Source organism: Argentina silus, assembly GCF_951799395.1.
Source record: "Argentina silus genome assembly, chromosome: 15".
Classification (NCBI taxonomy): Eukaryota; Metazoa; Chordata; class Actinopteri; order Argentiniformes; family Argentinidae; genus Argentina; species Argentina silus.
Genome location: NC_139669.1, coordinates 8408357 through 8428531, shown reverse-complemented (window position 1 = coordinate 8428531; position 20175 = coordinate 8408357). Strand labels below are relative to the sequence as shown.

General features: G+C 49.6%; 1 protein-coding gene across 3 annotated transcripts; it reads right to left on the bottom strand.

Annotated features, from left to right (window-relative positions):
- Positions 1-988: 988 nt before the first annotated feature.
- On the bottom strand, positions 989-18911 carry canx (calnexin). Of its 3 annotated transcripts, none has more exons than XM_083686236.1 (15): positions 18871-18911; positions 13395-13625; positions 12698-12771; positions 11541-11599; positions 11159-11300; positions 10937-11018; positions 10493-10685; positions 9800-9989; positions 9559-9672; positions 8579-8735; positions 7888-8103; positions 4767-4886; positions 4445-4580; positions 4195-4343; positions 989-4083 (listed from the first exon to the last, which is right to left on the bottom strand). In XM_083686236.1, the coding sequence occupies exons 2-14, from the start codon at positions 13620-13622 to the stop codon at positions 4222-4224; spliced, it is 1833 nt and encodes a 610-aa protein (XP_083542362.1). In that variant the 5' UTR covers positions 13623-13625; positions 18871-18911; the 3' UTR covers positions 989-4083; positions 4195-4221. The 3 variants fall into 3 exon arrangements, with proteins under 3 accessions (XP_083542362.1, XP_083542361.1, XP_083542363.1); XM_083686235.1 differs by having other exon boundaries at positions 4200-4343; XM_083686237.1 differs by having other exon boundaries at positions 4200-4340.
- Positions 18912-20175: the final 1264 nt, after the last annotated feature.

Here is a 20175-nt window from a genome sequence, read left to right as displayed (position 1 = left end):
AAAATGATATGGCAATGCAAGGTAGACATTATTTTCAGAAATAAAACAATAACCTCCAGAGAAACCTCTTGACCCAGTCCACGCTCAGAACACTGTGGTTAAACCTGCTAGGATCTTCTGAATGTTTCAGGTGGAGAGTGAGACAGTGTTTCAGGTGGAGAGTGAGACAGTGTTTCAGGTGGAGAGTGAGACGGTATTTCAGGTGGAAAGTGAGAGGGTATTTCAGGTGGAGAGTGAGAGGGTATTTCAGGTGGAGAGTGAGACAGTATTTTAGACCCTTCCCCACTAACGGTGCTCAGCAGGGGGAGCAAGTAAGAGGCCTCGCTGGGCCTGCAAACCTAACCCTAACCCTAACCCTGACACTAACCTAACCTAACCCTAAACCTGACCCTAACCTAACCCTGACTCTAAACCTGACCCTAACCCCGACCTAACCTTAACCCTGACCCTAACTCTAAACCTGACCCTAACCTAACCCTAACTCTAAACCTGACCCTAACCTAACCCTAACTTTAAACCTGACCCTAACCTAACCCAACCCTAACTCTAAACCTGACCCTAACCCCGACCCAACCTTAACCCTAACCCTAACTCTAACCTTAACCCTAACCTAACCCTAACTTAACCCTAAATCTGACCCTAACCCCGACCCAACCGTAACCCTGACCCCATTGTTGCTCAATATGGATTGCAACTGCTGATTTACTGCTTAGCATGGTACTGCAACTGCAAAAGATCTTACATCATCTTGCTATAGTCCCACATACAGCACGGATGACTAATATGACCCCAATATATCCCCCGGCAGGGGAGGCTGGTGGAGATAGAAATCAAAGGATTTCATTACATTAAAGCCCATCCTCCGATTTCTACCTCCACTGACACCAGGGTGGGAGAAGCCCACTGTGGTTGGAGAACAGAGAAAGGCCCATGTGAAAGGCGGTCAGCAAACAAATACACGATAAATAAGTAAAACTCTGGATCCAAGTTTCCATTAGGCCTTTTTTTATTCATTAAAACAAATGGCATCCCCATTCATAGATAACTGCATTTACAATACACTGGGGTCAGAGGAGCGGCCTTCGGTCCGCCTTCACACAACACGGCTATTCAGGATCACAGTATTCAAAAAGCCACTAATTTCATAATATTAGACATTTACCATATGACATAAATTCTCAACCGTAATAACCAAAGTTATCTGGCTACAGCTTCTATCTCTCTAGCGTACAGGACTAACAAGAAACCAGTTGTTTGGATGAGCAGTCTGAGGCAGAGTTCACGCCCAGAGAAGCTGACGTCCAGAGAGTAGTATTAGTAGTTGCAGACTGTTCCCTCCCGACGAGACACAGACACTGTTCAGGTTAGAGGTCAGTTATCTAGGCAGCTTTAGGCAGAAACCAGAACTAAAGAGTGGGGAAAAACTGACAACCAGGTTAACGCTAAAAAAAGATAAAGATATACAAAATAGAGGCTAAAACGATTGGATGGGTGAGAGCGATGCATGTCCATATTCATTGTTGTTTTCGTCAGACTATTACACTGTTTTTTATCACTAAAGAAATGCAATCAACATCGTTGGTGGCTGATATGGAAGCCTTGGACTCATTGTCTAAGCCCCCCCCCACCCACCCAACACACACTAAAACCACAGCCCCTTATCCCTGGGGAAGATGCAATAACAGTTATAAAAAATTTAAAAAAAAAGACAAAAAAAACTGGAAAGACTAAACTCAAGTTACAGTGGAAACTAACTACCTCGCATACACCCTATGAAAACAGATCATAGGTCATCTTTCAAAATAAGAAAAAAAAGAGAAGAAAATCGAAACGTAGAGAGAAAGACTCCATTTCCTCTGGAGGCTGCAGCTGTACATGCCATCTCACCCCTGCACCCCCCCCCCCCCCCCCACAGGAACCCATGACACCAATACAGAAGAACACATTTCCAACCTCCAACATCTTAGTCAAATCTCTTTTATTTCTGTTTTTGTGAGTAACATCATAGCAAGTTCTACCTTATCCCCCCCCACCCCCCAAATGTACTGTTGGTGACTACATCAACCGGACGCTCATCACCCAATCAGCAGCTTTGTTGGTGAGGGAACCAATCGTGTTCACTGCTCCGAGACACCCACACACAAACATTGGAGGAGAAGAAGCAGCTCGGCATTCCAGAACATGATTGACACCGCTTGGAATCTGAGAGCAAAAACTGGGCTCGGCTTCCGTGCAAACCGGAGAGAGCAGCAGCAACTTACCTGTTTATGAGTGTGTGTGTGTGTATTTAATAGTGTGTATGGAATTGTGTGAGTCTCAGTTACCTTGCAAAGTGCCAACTCTTTAGACATGGGGCAAACCTCGAATTAACGACTTCTGACTTCACTGCTATAAAGATGTTGTCAACAGTTTGGGCAGGTTCACCAGTATGTTGAGGAAGAACAAGAAACTTAGACTGTCGGCCACAGAGGGGTCCAGAAACAGAACCCTCCCACTTAGCAGTGCCTTTTTCATGTCCAATGGGGTAAAGTACGTTTAAGGAGAAGGTTGAAAGCATGTTCGACACCCTGAGATCCATAGTAATACTATTTACGACTCTCGCACACGAGTCAAACTGTCTTGAAAGAACAGAGTAAAAACCTGTGGTGATGTGTTTCAAATGTTGCTGCTGCTGCTGCTCGTTGCATGCTCAGGAAATGCTGTCACAGGATGTGCTTACTCATCTACCAATGGGTGGGCAGGAGACTGATTCATCCCACCAATGAGGGGAGGCTGTACAGGCTGAGCCGGGACTTTTTTTTTATTTTTATTTTTTTTATGTTTTATTATCTCTGATGAGTCAGCTCGAGCAAGGACAGTGCTGGTCTGACAACCTTGATTTCTCTTCCACTACATCCCTACGTTTTATATATCACGAAAAAAACAAACATGGAAATGGAATCAAAGATTCTTAGAAAAAGAAAAACAACAAAAAAAAAACCATGTACATAGTATTTTTTAAAAACAAAAACAAAATCACAGTACATTCACAAGAAAAGACGTTGGACAAACCTTGCTCTCTAGGACTGTAAGGCAGCGTAACCTAACCTACTGAAGCCAGATACTAGACGTACTCTCTCACCCCATCTACCTCCTCCTCTCTCTCTCTCCCCCCCTCTGCTCCAAACCCCGCCCACCCCATGCTACTGAGCATGTGTGTTGGGAACCATGCTGTATGACAAACAGAAAAACATGGTGAATGCCACATGGAATGGAACGTCAAGGAGACAACAGACGCGTGCATGGGAAATGTAGTTCTCTCGAAACCCCAAAATAGTACAATCTGCAGAGTTTGAAACAGATAATAAAAGACATCCAAATCCAATGTTTGTTTGTTTTTTTTGTTTTGACGACCCTGGACAGAGAATGTTCATGCTACTTCAAATCGACCCCTCTGACATACAAACGCATGGGAACGGTTAAACTGGACCAAGCAAGGAGACACTGAGAGGGGGGAGGGGCGGCTAAACCTAGGAGCTGTAGTGTTGCCCAGAACTGACGGGGTTGATAAATACTGTCTGGACCTGGGAGACAGACCGGAGGGGGAGGGACGGGGGCGGGGGGTTGACTAGCAGGAGCAAGGGTGTCAGGGGGTTTGGGGTGGGGGAGAGGGGGGGGGGGGTCACTAGGTTAGTGTCAGCTCACACAGTTACGGAATGGTACGGGAAGTCGGTTGGTTGGTTGGTTTTATTCTTCTTGAAAATACCTTTTCTACACTACACAACTCTTCATCAGTCTTCATCATCATCATCATCATATCATACTGGAATCATCGTCGTTGTCATCGGTGTTCTGCAGCTTCCCCGCCCCGGGGGGTGGGGGAGACGACGACCAGAGGAGCGGGGGAGGGGGGTTGGGGGTTGAGGGTGAGGTCAGGGCTGTTGGTTGGTTGGTTGGTTTAAACCAGAGATCCAGGGGTGGTGTGGCTACATCAGTCCTGGTTGGTTGTTTTGGACCAGAGACCCAGGGGTGGTTCTGCTCAGCTCAGTCCTTTCTCACTCTCCTGTTCCTGGGAGACCTTCTCAGGACGTCATCTTCCTGTTTCTGAGGGGGCAGGGACACAGAAAGTGGTCATTGACTGGTGATGCATTGGTGTGTGTGGTGTGTATTCAGTGTGGGTATTCAGTGTTCAGTGTGTAAGTAATTTGTCTTCACCTCACCTCTTCAGCTGTGGCCTCTTCATCATCCTCTTCCTCTCCCTCTTTTTCTGCAGCAGCCTCCTCCTCCTCCTCCTCCTCCTCCTCCCCCCCCCTCCTCCTCCTCCGCAGGGCTGTCCTCTGCATCACTCTTCTTCTCCGCTGCTGCTATGGAAACAAAATAGACAAACCCTTATTCAGCATTTACAGAGATAGTATTAATACATCTGGAAACAGAGAGAGAGAGAAGGAAAGAAAAAGGTTCTGACCTGGCTGGCTCTTCTCCTCCTTGACTTGGTCCTCCTCAGCCTTCTCCTCCTCCTCCTCCTCTTCCTCCTTCACGTCGGGCTGAGGCTCGTCTGTCTTCTTGTACTCGGCTGCAGCAGCTGCAGGGGCGGCCTTCTTCTGCGGGGGGGGACACGTCAACGTAAATATCACATGGTCTCTTTATGTGGTGCTCAGATCAATGACAGAAATGCACCTACATGGTCAGGTCAATTTGACTGAAACGGCAACAAGTGATGTATGTAGATGTATAGGTGTGTGTGTGAGTTGTTTCTGGTGTGTGTGTGTGTGTGTGTGTGGTCTCACCTTGCCGGTGCAGCAGAAGACGATGATGAGGACGAGGGGCACGGCCACAGTCAGGACGTAGACCACCCACAGCCAGGGCCGCTCCTCCGCAGCCGTCATCATCTGCTTGGCCAGGCCAGGCTGCAAAGGAGGCAACACAGGCAGGGGTCAGTTTACCGTCAGTTTGAGGTCATGTAATTTCAATGGTAATAATCAATAACAATTGACATTGTTGATGCATGTGGGGTTTGTCATGTTCAAATCAGTCATTAGGCGACATCGAGGAAGGGAGGGAGAGAAGGAGGGAGGGAGGATGACGGCAACATGACATGCTACATGTCCGACACCCCACATTAAGGTCTCTGTCTCTCTCTCTCTCTCTCTCTCTCTCTGGGTGTTTGAGACGACCATCTCAGCCTGGTTACATAAGGCCTCTTGGTCCTTCATTCAGGTTGTCACACTGAGGAGGGAGTCCAACTCCCAAAGGCTTTGGTTCCATATGTCTGCCCACTGCTGGGGTGCCAAGCTAGTGTGTTAGCTTGTCTTACGTGGAACACCATAGTTCTAGAACACCCACAATCTCACTAAGGCCTTCGCCTGGAACACTCTCTACACCCCACACAAACTATGGCACACCATCAAAACTAACAAACCGTTAACTCACAGGCCCTGGCTCGGACAACACAAGCCTGGAATTAAACAACGGGCAGATGAATCATCCAATAATAAACTGACAAACTGATAGAAAATATACTCCATGAAACAAGGTTTCGATGAACACGTCTCTGTATAAACAGTGGCAGGCAGCAGACCTAGCGAGCGGGCGGCGTAGAAGCTAATGATCCCTAGAACCAACAAGGAGGCTGTGAGGGCAGTGGAATGCTCAGCTGGAATGGCGCTTCGCTGCAAGAGGTATGTACATGCTGTGAGAGAGGGGGGAGGGAGGGAGAGAGAAAGGGAGGGGGGAGGGATGGAGGGAGGGAGAGAGAGGAGATTTAAAGGGTAGAAGAACAGCTTGCACATGTGAGTGTAATAGAGGGAGAGAGCAAGAGAGAGAGAGGGAGGGAGAGGCCTGCCTGTGAGCAGAGGCCCATTCAGCCCAACATGTCTGGCATCCCAGGAATCCACCTTGAGGAAAGGAGCCATCGCTGCTGCAGGAATGTTGATGAGAGGCGGCCAAACTGAAACTAATCCCAGGGTACAAACCACTACACCACACGCGCACACACGCGCACACGACGCCTCGGCGGCAGCAGAGCGACACTACCACCTACAGGGCGACCCTAGCTGAAGGTGGGGTAGAGCGAGGTCAAGGGTCAACAGCGGGGGTGACAGGCGACAGCACTCACAGTGACGCAGGATATTTACGACTCCGAGTCATAGTACATATGTACCAACCATCCACCAGTACCACTCCTCCCTCCCTCCTCCCTCTCCACTACAGGATCCACCCAATCACAGGATCCACCCCATCATAGTACGTATGTACCAACCAACCACCAGTACCACAGGATCCACCCCATCCACACACCCAGGGCTGGTTGGGGTAACAGCTCCTGTCCAGTACTGAGGGGTAGGGCTGGTTGGGGTAACAGCTCCTGTCCAGTACTGAGGGGTAGGGCAGCTTGGGGTAACAGCTCTTGTCCAGTACTGAGGGGTAGGGCAGCTTGGGGTAACAGCTCTTGTCCAGTACTGAGGCACAGCTCACCAAAGCTGCCTCACTCCAAAGACAAGTATCTCCAGTGTCTGTGGAAACTTTAGCTACCTCACTCTAAGAGACAAGTTTCTTTTATGAATGGTTCGACTGATCACCTCCCAATGTGACCCAAGTTAACTTCTTCTGAACACAGGACACACAGACCCGTCCCTTTCCTGACCCCGTTCACTGAAGCTCTAAATTGAGGCTGGCCTCCGTGGCTGTGAGCACATGGGTTTTATGACACTGCCAGTCAGAGCAGGGAATAAGATTAACACACCAACACACGGTTGGCACAGCCGTCTCACCCCAAACAGCTGATCCACCTGGGTCATTTACTGACTGGGCCACAGAGCTGGAGTTTCTGGGGAAACTTCAGCAGTGTGGTGACAGAGTCCGTTCCTTCTCAGTATTGGGCTCCCCTAAACCACCACGATGTGTGTGTGTGTGTGTGTGTGTGGGCCTCTTTCCACTGAGCCAGAGCTGGCTGATCCACATAGAGCACAGGCCGGGCTAACCAGAGGCTACCCAGCTGCGTTCCTGAGAGGGGCGAGGGGAGCCTCTGGTCTGATGCCCCCTGAGAACACTGACCCAGGGGGATATGGTGTGTGTGTGTGTGTGTGTGTGTGTGTATATATATATATAAAAAGTCACTTTGGATAAAAGCGTCAGCTAAATTATATATATATATATATATATATATATATATATATATATATATATATATATAATTTAGCTGACGCTTTTATCCAAAGTGACTTACATTGCAGTGAGTGCATACATTTCAGTATATATGGTCCCAGCGGGAATCAAACCCACAACGTAAGCGTTGTTAGCGCCATGCTCTACCAACTGAGCCACAGAGGACCACGTATGGTCCGGTATTCATGAAGAGTGCTGATCGTGGATCAGACTGGCCTTTTAGCTCATAATGAATGCAACTATGTGGACAGGGGGGGACCTGATCCTGAGCCTGGATGTGTGATTAAGGGCAACCTGTAGCTCAAGGCTAATGCTAATCCAAGGAGCTAATGCTAGGTCTCTGGAGGCTATAGGGTAATGCTAATGCCATGATCTGATGCTAGGTCTCTGGAGGCTAGGCTAGGCTAACAATAATCCCAGGACATGTTGCTAGGTCTGTGGAGGCTAGGCTAATGCTAATGGAGGCTTGCATCATAGACAAACAGCCTATATCTGGATGGGTCCCTGTGGACGCTTTAGCGCTGGGGGCAGACCTACAGGCTGCAAAACAAACGGTCCGCTGGGGGAAATTAAGACACAGTTTGGTTTATTTTATGTGTGTGTGTAGCTGTGTGTGTGTGTGTGCGTGCGTGTCTGTGTGTGTCTCCACATCTGTGTGTGTGGTGTGTGTGTGTGTGTGTATCTATCTGTGCGTGCGTGTATTTGTGTGTGCGTGTGTGTGTGTGTATCTGTGTGTGTGCCCACCTCGGCGGCCCCCTCGGCGGCCTTCTTCAGGCCCCAGCCGTCCTGTGCCCAGCGCTCGGCCGTGTGACGCTCGTTGGTGATGAAGAAGTTGTCGAAGAAGATGTCATGTGACATGGACCAGAGCTCCAGGCCCACGGCATTGAAGGGGGTCATCCTGAACGGGTGCAGGTCCTCGAAGAACGAGGGATTAGCCACCTTCCTGGGCTTCCACACTCCCTGGAGGAGGAGGAGGAGGGGGGAGGGGAGGGAGAGAGAGAGAGGAAATTAAGATGAGCCTGATCTTCTGTTCTCTGAATGTCATATCTACACCAGGGTATCAGGTTTCTCCCCAGAGAATAGAAGAGCGTTTCTGCGCCACACTGTGAACTTGGCAGCGCCACTAAGTAAACATTTCAAGGCAAATTAAACTATATGTTTAGTAATTACAGAGTAACTATCTTTGATCGGCTACGACATATGTTAAAAAAACAAAAGCTAAAGCGTTAGGACATTCCTCAGTTAATTCAGCGTTTTAGCTGCATTTTTTTGGCGCGTTTTGATGATGCGATCCAATATGGGAGGAGTTCTGGTGTAGGTGGGAGGAATTCTGCTATAGGGGGAGGAGTTCTGCTGTAGGAGGAGGAGTTCTGGTATAGGTGGAAGGAGTTCTGGTGTAGGTGGGAGGAGTTCCGGGACAGGTGGGAGGAGTTACCTGGTAGTTCGGGTTGTCGATCATGGGAGCCTTCCACTTGCCCTTGTAGTCGGGGTTGTCAATCATTGGCCGTTTCCAGGCACCACAGCCGGGGGCGGTCTCACACAAGGCATTGGGCACCTGAGGGGCCTCCCACTCTCCATCCATATCCTCATCCCTGGGTGGGGAAGGGGGGAGATATTATAACACAGATGAGAGAGAGGTAGAGAGAGAGAGAGAGAGAGAGGTAGAAAACATTATAAAACAGATCCAGTCATGCATTGCAGAAAGGGAGGTAGGATAGGAGAGGGAGAGAGAAGGCAGAGATGAAAGAGAAGACAGCATTCAGAGAACACCCAAGAGAATATCAGGGCCATCTTCATTTCTATCCCTCTCTCCCTCCCTCCTTCACTACCTATACCCCTCCATCCCTCTCTCCTCTGCCTGGGGGGGTGATGGGTTCTCTGCCTGGGGGGGGGGGGGGGAGAGATGATGGGCTGTCTCTAATTAAATTCTGATGCAGAAGTGGGACATCAAAGCCTGCGTGCGTGTGTGTGTGTTTCTCCTCACAGAGACCAGACGAGACCTGGTTGCCTGAGGCTACTGTGTGTGTGCCTAAGTGTGTGTACTCACTGGAGGATGAGAGGCTGTGTGTGTGTGTGTGTGTGTGTGTGTGTGTGTGTGTGTGTGAGGCCTGGCAGCCCTGGGGCTACAGTATGTCTCTCATATTAGCAGCCCCCTCATTGGGAACACAGGAGGGGGGCGCTAACATAAACGCAAGCTATTAGCTTCTACAGACCTGAGACTCGGAGATACCCAGACTCAAACTACGATAACACACACACACACACACACACACACACAGCTGGTTCGTTAATACACTGGTTAGGAAACACAGAGAGAGAGAAAGAGAGAGAGAGGGGGGGGGGGGGAGAGGGAGAGAAACAGAGAGAGATAGGTGGAGAGACAGAGAGATAGAGAGAGGGGGGAGGTGTAGTTACCAGTCCTCTGGTTTGACGGCCTCGGGGTCGCTGGTGTACTCAGGCTCGTCGTCCAGCCAACCGTCGGGCTTCACTGCGTCCTCGTCTTGGACCTGGGCGGGGGCGTCCTCATCCCTGGACACACAAATTCATACATTCAAGACATATACACACCCAGGAAATCATATCAACACAATCAACTTAACCACACCGGTCAAAAACAGCCACACACACACACACACACACACACGGCTGAACTGACCAGTCCTCAGGCTTGGTGGCGTCGGGGTCCTGGATCTTGGCCCTCTCATCCCAGTCCTCTGGCTTGGCGTCCTCGGGGTCTTCTATCTCAGCGGGGGGGTTGATGGGCGGGGTCATGTCTGTCAGCAGATTACCGCTGTTCACCACCGTCTGGTCCACCAGCACCTCAAACGTGTTGTCTGGGTTCACCACTAGGGGGCGCAAGAGAGAGAGAGAGAGAGAGAGAGAGAGAGAGAGAATGTCAGACAGAGGGTGGTGGAGGTAGAAATCATCCGTACTCCGATTTCTACCTCCACCAGCCTCCCTTGGTTCACCTAACTCACACACCTGAAGGCCCCATCCCTGACCCCATCTACACAATTATCCTGTCTTTAAAACTCAAATCATTGAGAGTGATTTAGTCTGTAAAACATCTGGATTCCCAGAGTAGTCAGATACAGTGCATTCAGAAAGTATTCAGTGAATACTTATTTAAATGTGATATTTAAGTTTTTTATTTGTAATGTGTAGATTGATGAGGAAAAAAATAAATGTAATCCATTTTAGAATAAGGGTGTAACATAACGCAATGTGGAAAAAAATGAAAGGGTCTGAATACTTTCCGAATGCACTGTATGCTTGGCGTGTGTGTGTGTGTGTATATGTATGTATGCGTGTGTGTGTGTGTGTATTTATGTGTGTGGGGGGGGCGTACCAAGGGTGTACAGGTGGGTCTTCTTGTCGGTGTAGTAGGTGCGCAGGTCCGAGTCGGGCTTCTTGGCGTGCTTCTCCTCGTACTGACCCGTGATCGGGTTCTTGTGTCTGAAGATGAAGTGGAGCTTGTAGTCCTCGCCACACTTGTCTGGCCCGAACATGATGGTGTAGGGGGTCCTGTCCACAAACTCATCCTGCAGGGAACACACACTCTCAATGATATAATCATAATCATAATAGTCATCATTATGTTTTATATGTTAGGCGCCTTTGAAAGCAGGGATTCTGTACTGTTGGGCTGAGACCACACATTGACAATTTTCTGTGTGTGTGTATCTACACGTGTGTGTGTGTGTGTGTGTGTATGTATGTATGTATGTATGTATGTATGTATGTGTACACGTGTGTGTGTGTGTGTATGTGTGTGTGGGGGGGGGGGTCTTACCAGGTTCAGGTCAGGGGTCTGGGACAGCAGTTTGACGTAGGCTCCGCCACAGTCGATCCCTGTCTGGAAGTTCACCTCATACCTGGACACACACACAGGTACACACTCATCACCACAATGTCCTGTGTGTGTGTGTCTCCGTGCATGCTGAAGTGTGTGTGCGTGTATGTGTGTACTTACTGAACGATGATGGATTTGGTGAGTGTGTGTGCGTGTACTTACTGGACGATAAGGGACTTGGTGTCGAAGATGAAGGGTCTGAGCAGCTGGGCTGAGATGGCATGGTGTTTGGCCCGGGACTTCAGGACCAGCCCCATGTCTCCTGGCAGCTTACTGTCCTTCATGTCCTCCACCGCCCATTTACCTAACACACACACACACACACACACACACACACATTAACACACACATTGACACACACACAGCTGACAACCCTGTTTATGCAGGTTTACCAATCACAGCACAGCAGTCTGCTCTATTGAGCATCTGGGCAAGAATGATCAGAATGATCCAGATTCTTTTGTTTGTGATCTATTTGTGTGTGTGTGTGTGTGTGTGTGTGTTAATGTGTGTGTGTGTGTGTGTGAGCCGACTCTGTGCCTACCGTCATACTTGGCGATCTCTTCGTCAATGTCCTCCTTCTTGGCCTTCGACAAGACCCAGCTGAGAGAGAGAGGGAGAGAGTGAGAGACTGGGGGGAGGGGGTCTACATGGAGGCACATGGACACCATGGGGGGGGGGGGGGGTCCCTCAAGGCAAGGCTTGGTTCCTGCACACATCCAAATACCAGCTGCTCCTTGGTGAACACTCACAGCGGTGGGAGCGTAGAGCAGGGGAGGCTGCTGGAGGTAGACATCTGAGGCCGGCCTCCGATGTCTGCCTCCTCCAGCCTCCCCTGGTGTAGAGAGCTAGAGCCCAGCCACTGGTAGCTGGCAGATACAGCATCAGTGTCGACTCACCCAGATAACAGACGCAGCAGAGAGCTACAAAACAGCTTCTAACAGACGTCTCCACTGAGGGAAGGTTATTTGAATATCCCCTCATCCCTCACGCGAGCAGAATCATTTCCATGCTCTATGAAAAGCAGCAGCCAAATGTGGTCTGTAAGCGAGGCGAGGTGATAAAACTCTCTCAAGTTCTAACACCTCCACCGGTTCCCCCCACTGTCAGGACTGCAGAGTCACTACCGATCTTCCGCCATAGATTGAAAACCCATCTCTTCAGGCTACATCTTCACAGTCCTTCCTAAGACCTCTTCACCCCCACTACCCTCCCTGTAGTAATTCTAACCCCAACCCTTGAGACCTCTTCACCCCCACTTCCCCCCCTGTACAAGTTCTCTCCTGTTAATAAATAATTAGAAAAAACCAAAATAATAAAATAAACACAGGCCCCTGGTGTGAGCATTGATTACTTTGTCTTATGGTGACTGTTGGATAGATGATTCACTTACTTAAACAAATGTACTTGTTGTAAGTCGCTTTGGATAAAGGCATCTGCTAAATGGCATAAATGTAAATGTAAATGTCTGTCTAACTGCTAGCTTTCCGTTAGCGTAGCTGGTTAGCGTTGGGTAATTGGAGGAGACGTGTCACGTGTCGGTGAGCCGGAGGTCGGGAGTTCGAGGCTCATTTGGGGCGGGCGGAATTGCGGGGCGACTGTTTGCTACAACCTGCCGTCTGTTTCAACTCCGTAAACAGCACGTGCCAAAGGCAACGTTCCTCTGCAGCGGGGTATGAATGGTAGCCTATGGGTGCTCACCTGTCCAGTGTCCCCCTGTCAAACGACTCAGCGAAGAAGTGTTCCCCCATGGGCTCAGGAGCTTTGTAGGTCACCTAGAGGGAGGGAGGGAGCGAGAGAAGAGGAGAGAGGGAGGGAGGGAGAAGAGAGAGAAGAGAGAGGATGAGAGAAGAGGGGGAGAGAGAAGTGGAGCAGAAGTGTCAGTGGATTACTAGGTCAGCTCCTGGGGCCAGATAAGAGGTGCTTAGTTTTCCAACCTGAGTGTGTGTGTGAGTGTGAGTGTGAGTGAGTGAGGGTGTGTGTGTGTGTGTGTGGCAGTTGGATCAAACATTCATTAGGGACATAGGCCAGTCAGATAACACCACCAGTATCATTGCTGGTCAATGTGTCACATGCAGTTGTAGTGGGCCATTCACTCTCACACACACACACGCCTTTTCTCAATGGTCAGGAGGATGACTCCTTGCTCATGGATGAAGCTGAAATCTCTCTCTCCCTCTCCCCCTCCCTCCCTCCAAAACTATACCAGTCCATCTGAATGCTTAGCTGTAGTGTACACTATGAACATGGATATGTTTGGATCCAGTTCTACGTACCAGGGGAGGCTGGTGGAGGCTGTCCTCCTCCTGTTCAGCCTCCCCTGGTACGCTTCTACTGTACACCGATGTTATGCTCCCTTTCTATTGGCTGCCCCCACCGCGACTGTCTGTCCACTCACCTTAGGCACAGGGGGGGGTCCCGGGGGCGTGTCTGCCTCCTCTGGCTCTGCCTCCCCGTCCAGAAGCTCCTCCCCCAGGTCGAGGTCATCCAGATCGTCCTCCACATCCATGTCCAGGTCGCCGATAGGCTCCTCCTCTTCCTGGGCGTGTACCGCCGTGGTCATTAGCAGCATGGAGCAGAGGCCCAGGGCCAGTAGCATCACACACAGCCTCACCTTCAGCTCCATAGTCTAGAGGGGGGGGAGGGGGGAGACAATAATTAGGCTGTTGTTGTAACCAGTTCCTGTCTTGGTTCCCTCAGCTAGTCTTGTTGAAGCTAGTCATGTTTCTTCTTCTGCTGTCAGATGGGTTCTGGCTGTCGCCCCAGATATTCCACCTAGGCTGCTGCTGCTGCTGCTGCCCCCCCCCCCCCCCCCCCCCCGAGGGCTAGGATGGGCTAGGGTGGGCTAGGGTGGGGTTTCCACTCAGCCACCATACTGCTGCCTCCCTTCCTTCCTTCCTCACTAGAGGACAAGAAGACATTTGGTACTAGTATGAGAGAGAAAGATGGGGGGGAGAGAATGTATAATATGTAAGAGAAAGAGAGAGAGAGAGAGAGAGAGGGGGGAATTCAAGTGACAGTGGGGAAGAGAGAGAGAGAGAGAGAGAGTGGGAGGGAGAGAGATAGAAATGTCAGTGTAAACAGAGAGAGAAAGAGATCGGGGACTAGCAGAGGGATAATACGACAGGAAGCTCTAAAAAAAGAGACTGCTGGACAGAAAGAGTGGGCGATGAGAGAGAGAGAGAAGTGAGGGAGGAAAGAAGAGAGTTATCGCCCACATCCGGAGGTCGAGACAAAGAGAGAGAATTCCCTAGCAGGTGGCCATTGGGCTAAATTACAGCTTTTTATCCAATTAGACCGTCATCAGACCGGCAGTAAAAAAAAAACTCCACAAGGCTGTTTAGGAGACCTGGGGGGGGCCGGGGGGTCCGCTTAGAGGAGAACTCTCTCTCTCTCTCTCTCTCTCTCTCGCGCGCGCGCGCGCTACAGCAGGTCAGCTGACGAACACTTCTAACAGCACCCGTCAGGAGACATCCCGTCCATTCTACAGGTGCTTCATGGAAACACCAGAAGAAGCATCTTCAGAAGGGAAATGTACAACGAGTGTTCTAATTGGACGAATTTGGGCCGATCCCCCCCCCACCCCCTCTCGTTCCACGCATACGGTCACCGTGCCGATACCCCACGCCCTCCCTGGCAGGCTGGCACCCATCGCCATAGCGACGAGTGAGCGCCCAGAGGGATATGCCGACCTCAGCCACTTCCCTCTAATGGGATTAGACCCAATGAGATTATATATATACACACATATATATATATATATATATACACACACACACACACACCTTCCCATATAACATAAATCCCAGTGAGATTGCTAACTATAAATCCCCCTAGCTCCCACACCTGAGCATGTTCATGTCCCATTAGTTTACCAAGTACAGCTGTCCCTGGGGGGGGGGGGGGGGGGTGTGTGTGTGTGTGAGGCTGTCCCTGGGGTGTGTGTGTGTGGCTGGCTGTCCCTGGTGTGTGTGTGTCTGGGGGGGGCGGGGGGTGGTCAGGGAGTTGAATTAGGCTATTGATCTACCTTCCACACACCAACACACTAACACCATTAACCCCACCGACACCACTAACATCACTGGCTCTATTCCTGTCACTGTCTGAAATCAGTACATCCTCAGTTCTCCAGTTCTGTCAGGAGATCACAGTCTGGCCTACGTGTTAGCTCGCAGACGGACACGCGTTAGCCTACAGTGTATACCACACAGCAGTCTGCTGCGCTAATGAGCTTAGCCCCACACGGGATTAGCCTACGTAGCGCCTCGGGCTAACGTTTCCCACAGCAGAGTCATGGTGACCGGCCCCAAACGGTCATGCTAGCTTAGCACAAGCGCTAACCGGGTGGCTATTAAGACTAGCTGTAATCGTCTCCAACTGCCACATTTTGCGCCACGTCGACTTCTCTGACAGGACATGGCTGCTGTTCCTCGGCCCCCTGGGGTTTCCTCAGGCTCCAGGCAGGGGCTACCAGGTCAGTGTGAAGTGGCTGAACACGTCTTTTTTAAACTTGCTTTTAATCTTTAACTATTTGTATTTCTCTCCATGGAAATGTCGTGTCTTTGAGTAATGACAAAAGTGCAATATAAAATAAACACATTATTATTATTATTGTTATTATTATTATAATAGAGGGACAAAGTCTTAAAGAGGAGTACAGGAGATAACATAGGTTAGCTTCAACACCCATCTGTCCCTCCTGGTAACCAAAGGGACACGTCAGCCCTAGGGAGAGCCCCCCCCCCCCCCCCCCCCCCCCGCCCCCTCTTCCTAGGGGGACTAACTGGGAGAGACAGGCCTATGGATGTAGCGCACGGTTAGCATGACGCAGGTAATGAAGGAGAAGACTCAGCCCAGGTTCTACTCCAACAACCTGCATTCAGGAAACAGTTCTAAAGCGTATCTATCGAGATCTGTGCACTTCTACACCACTAGGGAATGACTGAGTGGAATGATGTGGAGGGCCTATCTGAGGTCTGGAGTGTTTCCTCACGTCAAGACTTCTAGTAGTACTGCTGTGTTTTACTACCCACTAATAACAAGGACCTGGCTTAGCCAAGGTGTTGAAATCTACACTAAGTAAAGATTACAACTGAAGCAGGGGAGGCTGGTGGAGGTAGAAATCGGAGGATGGGCTCATTGTCATGCATTGGATCCTCCGATTTCCGCCTCCGCCAGCCTCCCCTGAGCTGAAGCGAGGGACACTTTGACATGACATCACTTCTGTGGCGTGTCTTACAGGACCTCAAGGGTGACCACAACAATGCCTGACGAGAAATTAATCAATGGTCGACGAGTCACAAGAAAATGGCTGGAAAGCCTCCAGAAGACGGGGCTATTTTTACTTGGTGGCACACTTTACACAGAAATCCCTTCGTCACCACTCTCCCCAGTCGAGAGAGAGGGGGAGAGGGAGAGAGAGAAGAGAAATTATGGGCCCTGTGATAAGACTGTCTGACAGTTGACCCTGGACAGCTGGTGCTTCCTTCAGGAGAGGACATGTTTGTTTGAACACCAAATCTGGAGTTTCTCCCACTAACTGTCGAGAGAGAGAGAGAGAGTCACAACAAGAGAGGAGGGAGAGGGAAGCACCCTGCCCTGTGGTCACATGACCAACTGGCCCCCAGTCGAGGACCTGAGGCGCTGACATGAAACCTTAAGGCAGTGTGTGTGTGTGGGGGGGGGGGGTCACGCTGGCTCCCAAGGCCCAGATTAAGGCCTCTGTTTGGGGGATGAGAGAACTGCTGGAAGGATGCCTACCGCCTGGGGGTCTGTGGTCTGGAGGAGGGGGGCAGAAGGACATTGTAGGCCAGGCCAGGAGGGGTGGTGACAGGGGGGGTTTGTTGGGTTAAATGTGGGCGGGGTGCCATATATCACTCTCTCACCACAGGGGGGTAAGTACGTCATGGGGGGGGGTAAACAAAACAAACCTACACACTACTCTGCAGACACACACACACACACACAGGAGAGGAGACAGGGGAGGCTCAGTTGCTGCCAAGTGAATACCCCTCCCCCACCACGACCATCATCATCATGACCCAGCAGTCACATGTATTCAAGGGAGTGGGGGAGGCAGCTGATACACAAGGAGGGGGGAGGGGACGGTACACTAATCAATCAATGCTCAATCGATACATCAAAGACTATTATCAGAAAGACCTTCAGAACACATGAACACTAGTTCAGTTAGAAAGACCTTTGGAATTCATTAACACTAGTTCAGTCTGTATTTTGGGGGAATATACAATTGGTTTTACTTGTGCTGGGGTCACAGGTCTGTGTTATTGACTCACAATGCCAATATGCAGGAGTTAGCCCAAGGCAGACAAGTTTGCACAAGATGTTGCACAGCACTTTCACAGTGTGTCCTCTCTCTCGGATAAGCTACACACACAGGGGGGGGGGGGGGGGGGGGGTCTTTAAGAAGATAATGTCAGGACCTAAAGAACCATGGGTGCCTCGAGAAGCATTGACTGTCTCCCAAAGAACATTAACTATGACTATTAGTAGTCATAACTATTAGACTCAACAAAACCAAACACTTTATTGCTCTTTTAATCCATTCAGCAGGAATTTACTCTTGACTTCAGGAGTGTGGGAAAGCGAGGGTGTCAATGTGTAACAATTGAAATGTAACCGTTTTCCATGTGACCATAAACATCACCCGTCACACAAGTTAATATTTAGTCACGGGTAATCCACAATGATTGGACACAGAAAGCTGGATATCCTGAACATAAAACATCACCCATTATGCCTATAGATCATTAGCATACGGCTACAACAATAAATGTGTCAAGAAGTTCAACCATTCATTGAGCTGAGCCGCTCGGATCCGCCGCTTTCCACAGGTTCAGATCAGAGAGGGTTGAATGAACGACCTCTGCTGCACTTCCCGTTTCTCTGGCGGACGGTTTCTGGCAGAACGAGTCAGACTACGTTCTTCACCAGAAATACTCGTTTCCATGGTACAGCAGGCAGGCACAGCACAGAGAAACGGTGTCGATTCTTTCAAGTCAAGTCGTACACACATCCCCCTCAATGAAAGACTAATAACTTGGGGGGGGGGACGGACGGACGGACATAGATTATGTTTCTAACCCCATTTGGTGTGACCAGTCATACCACCCACACTGAGACAAAATAGGAAGCCACACTACAAAATAACTGAGGTTTATCGTTTGCAGTTCTGAATGAGATTAACAGCCGAAACGAGGGAACTACATGGTTTCAAGCTGTTGCACCAATTCCAAATTGAGACATTAACAACACGTTCAAACGCAACTAACTGTCTGTATACAAACGCGACTCTCGCCTAACGGACGATCAGACATCCTGGCAGCAACAAACACGCCACATGTCCCGGTGTCTTGTTTAGCTGGCTCTCCATCTACAGTCCAGGCTGATGTTAGTACTTCATTGCTCTGTTTGCCATGATTAAGTAACATGCGAAGTCGTTTAGCAAAGCTAGGCTAACGTTAGCTAGTCCGGGCACCTAGAAGGCTGCAGAAACCTGCGAGCGAATTCTCGACAACATGGACGCATGAGAGAACCTTGTAACAACTGGCTGTGAGGTTTTTCACAATAATGTCCAGGGCACTTCTACAAATGTAAAAGCTTCATGTCTCGGTTAAGAAGTTGGCTAAATTAGCCTGCTAGCCTGTTAGCTGGCCTCCTGTCACAGTCAGCCCAGTGTGCTAAGACCACGCATCACCTAGTACTATGAGCCCGTTGAGCGCTAGCAATGTGGTTTCACGTATATATTGTTATTTGAACACTATGCAGCAGATAATAACACGTACATTCTGAACGGAATAGCATTTCAGCCGGTCAACGTCTGGAAGAAGTGACATTTGTTCGTCTTTACTCACCTCCTGCTTTCCGATGCGAGTGTGAACCACCTGAACTACAGCGGGATCACGTGTGACGTTGGGGCGTGGACTCTGGGGTTGTTGTCCCACCTTCCGCGCTCGTGATTGGTCAGTGAAGTAAATTTTTCGCCGTTTTCCGGGAAACGTCAGAATCTGATTGGATCTTCTGCGTGTCCGTCAAACTAGATGGTCTCCGCCCCCAATCTGAACCTCGTGGACGGCAGTGATTTGTCCAGCTGTAAGAGGAAGTCCACGCTCATTGGCTGCAGGAGGATTGGCTCAAATGAAACGTAGGCAGGGCAAAGGAGGAGGATGATGATGATGATGATGATGATGATGATGGTGTTGGTGGTGTTGGTAGTGTCAAAGACGGGTTTCATCGTCTTTGGTAGCGTGTGTACTGTACAATGTGTTCAGTATTTATGTGTTATCAATGGTTCTGCACTGGAGGCTGTCCCTTATGGTTGGATATTTGAGGAACATAAAGGGGATCTAGCTTGAACAAAATATATGTAAAACAATTTAAAAAACTGATCTCATAGAATCTTAATTTCTCTTCGTGGCTAACAACATTAACAACAATCTCCAGCTTCAAAGTCAAGTCAAATTTGGGTGGGAGAAATTCAAAGTTGGCTTATAACCATTTCTATGTATCATTAGTATTCCTATAACTGTATGCAACCCAACGCTTCCAGAAAACTATGGTGTCTCCGGTCCTCTTCTGCTCCCGACTGAACACTGCCACACCGGAGCCCTAACCCTAACCCTAACCCCTAACTGTAACCCTAACCCTAACCCTTCTGCTCCCTACTGAACGCTGCCACGCTGGAGCCAACCGTGTCACAGAGGCACATGACCCACTGATTAAATATGCAAAGAATGAGACCCTTGTCGCCCATGTGACCAGGCACCGCCAGACTAGCGGCCTATCACTAGCACCCGGTCTCTAGACACTCTGTGGCTAACCTCTAACCCTAACCCCTAACTCGAACCCTAACCCCTAACTCTAACCCCTAACTCTAACCCTAACCTCTAACCCTAACCCCTACCTCTAACCCCTAACTCTAACTCTAACCCCTAACTCTAACCCTAACCTCTAACCCCTAACTCTAACCCCTAACTCTAACCCTAACCCCTAACTCTAACCCTAACCCCTAACCCCTAACTCTAACCCCTAACTCTAACCCTAACCTCTAACCCTTAACTCTAACCCTAACCCCTAACTCTAACTCTAACCCTAACCTCTAACCCTAACCCTAACCCCTACCTCTAACCTCTAACTCTAACCCCTAACTCTAACCCTAA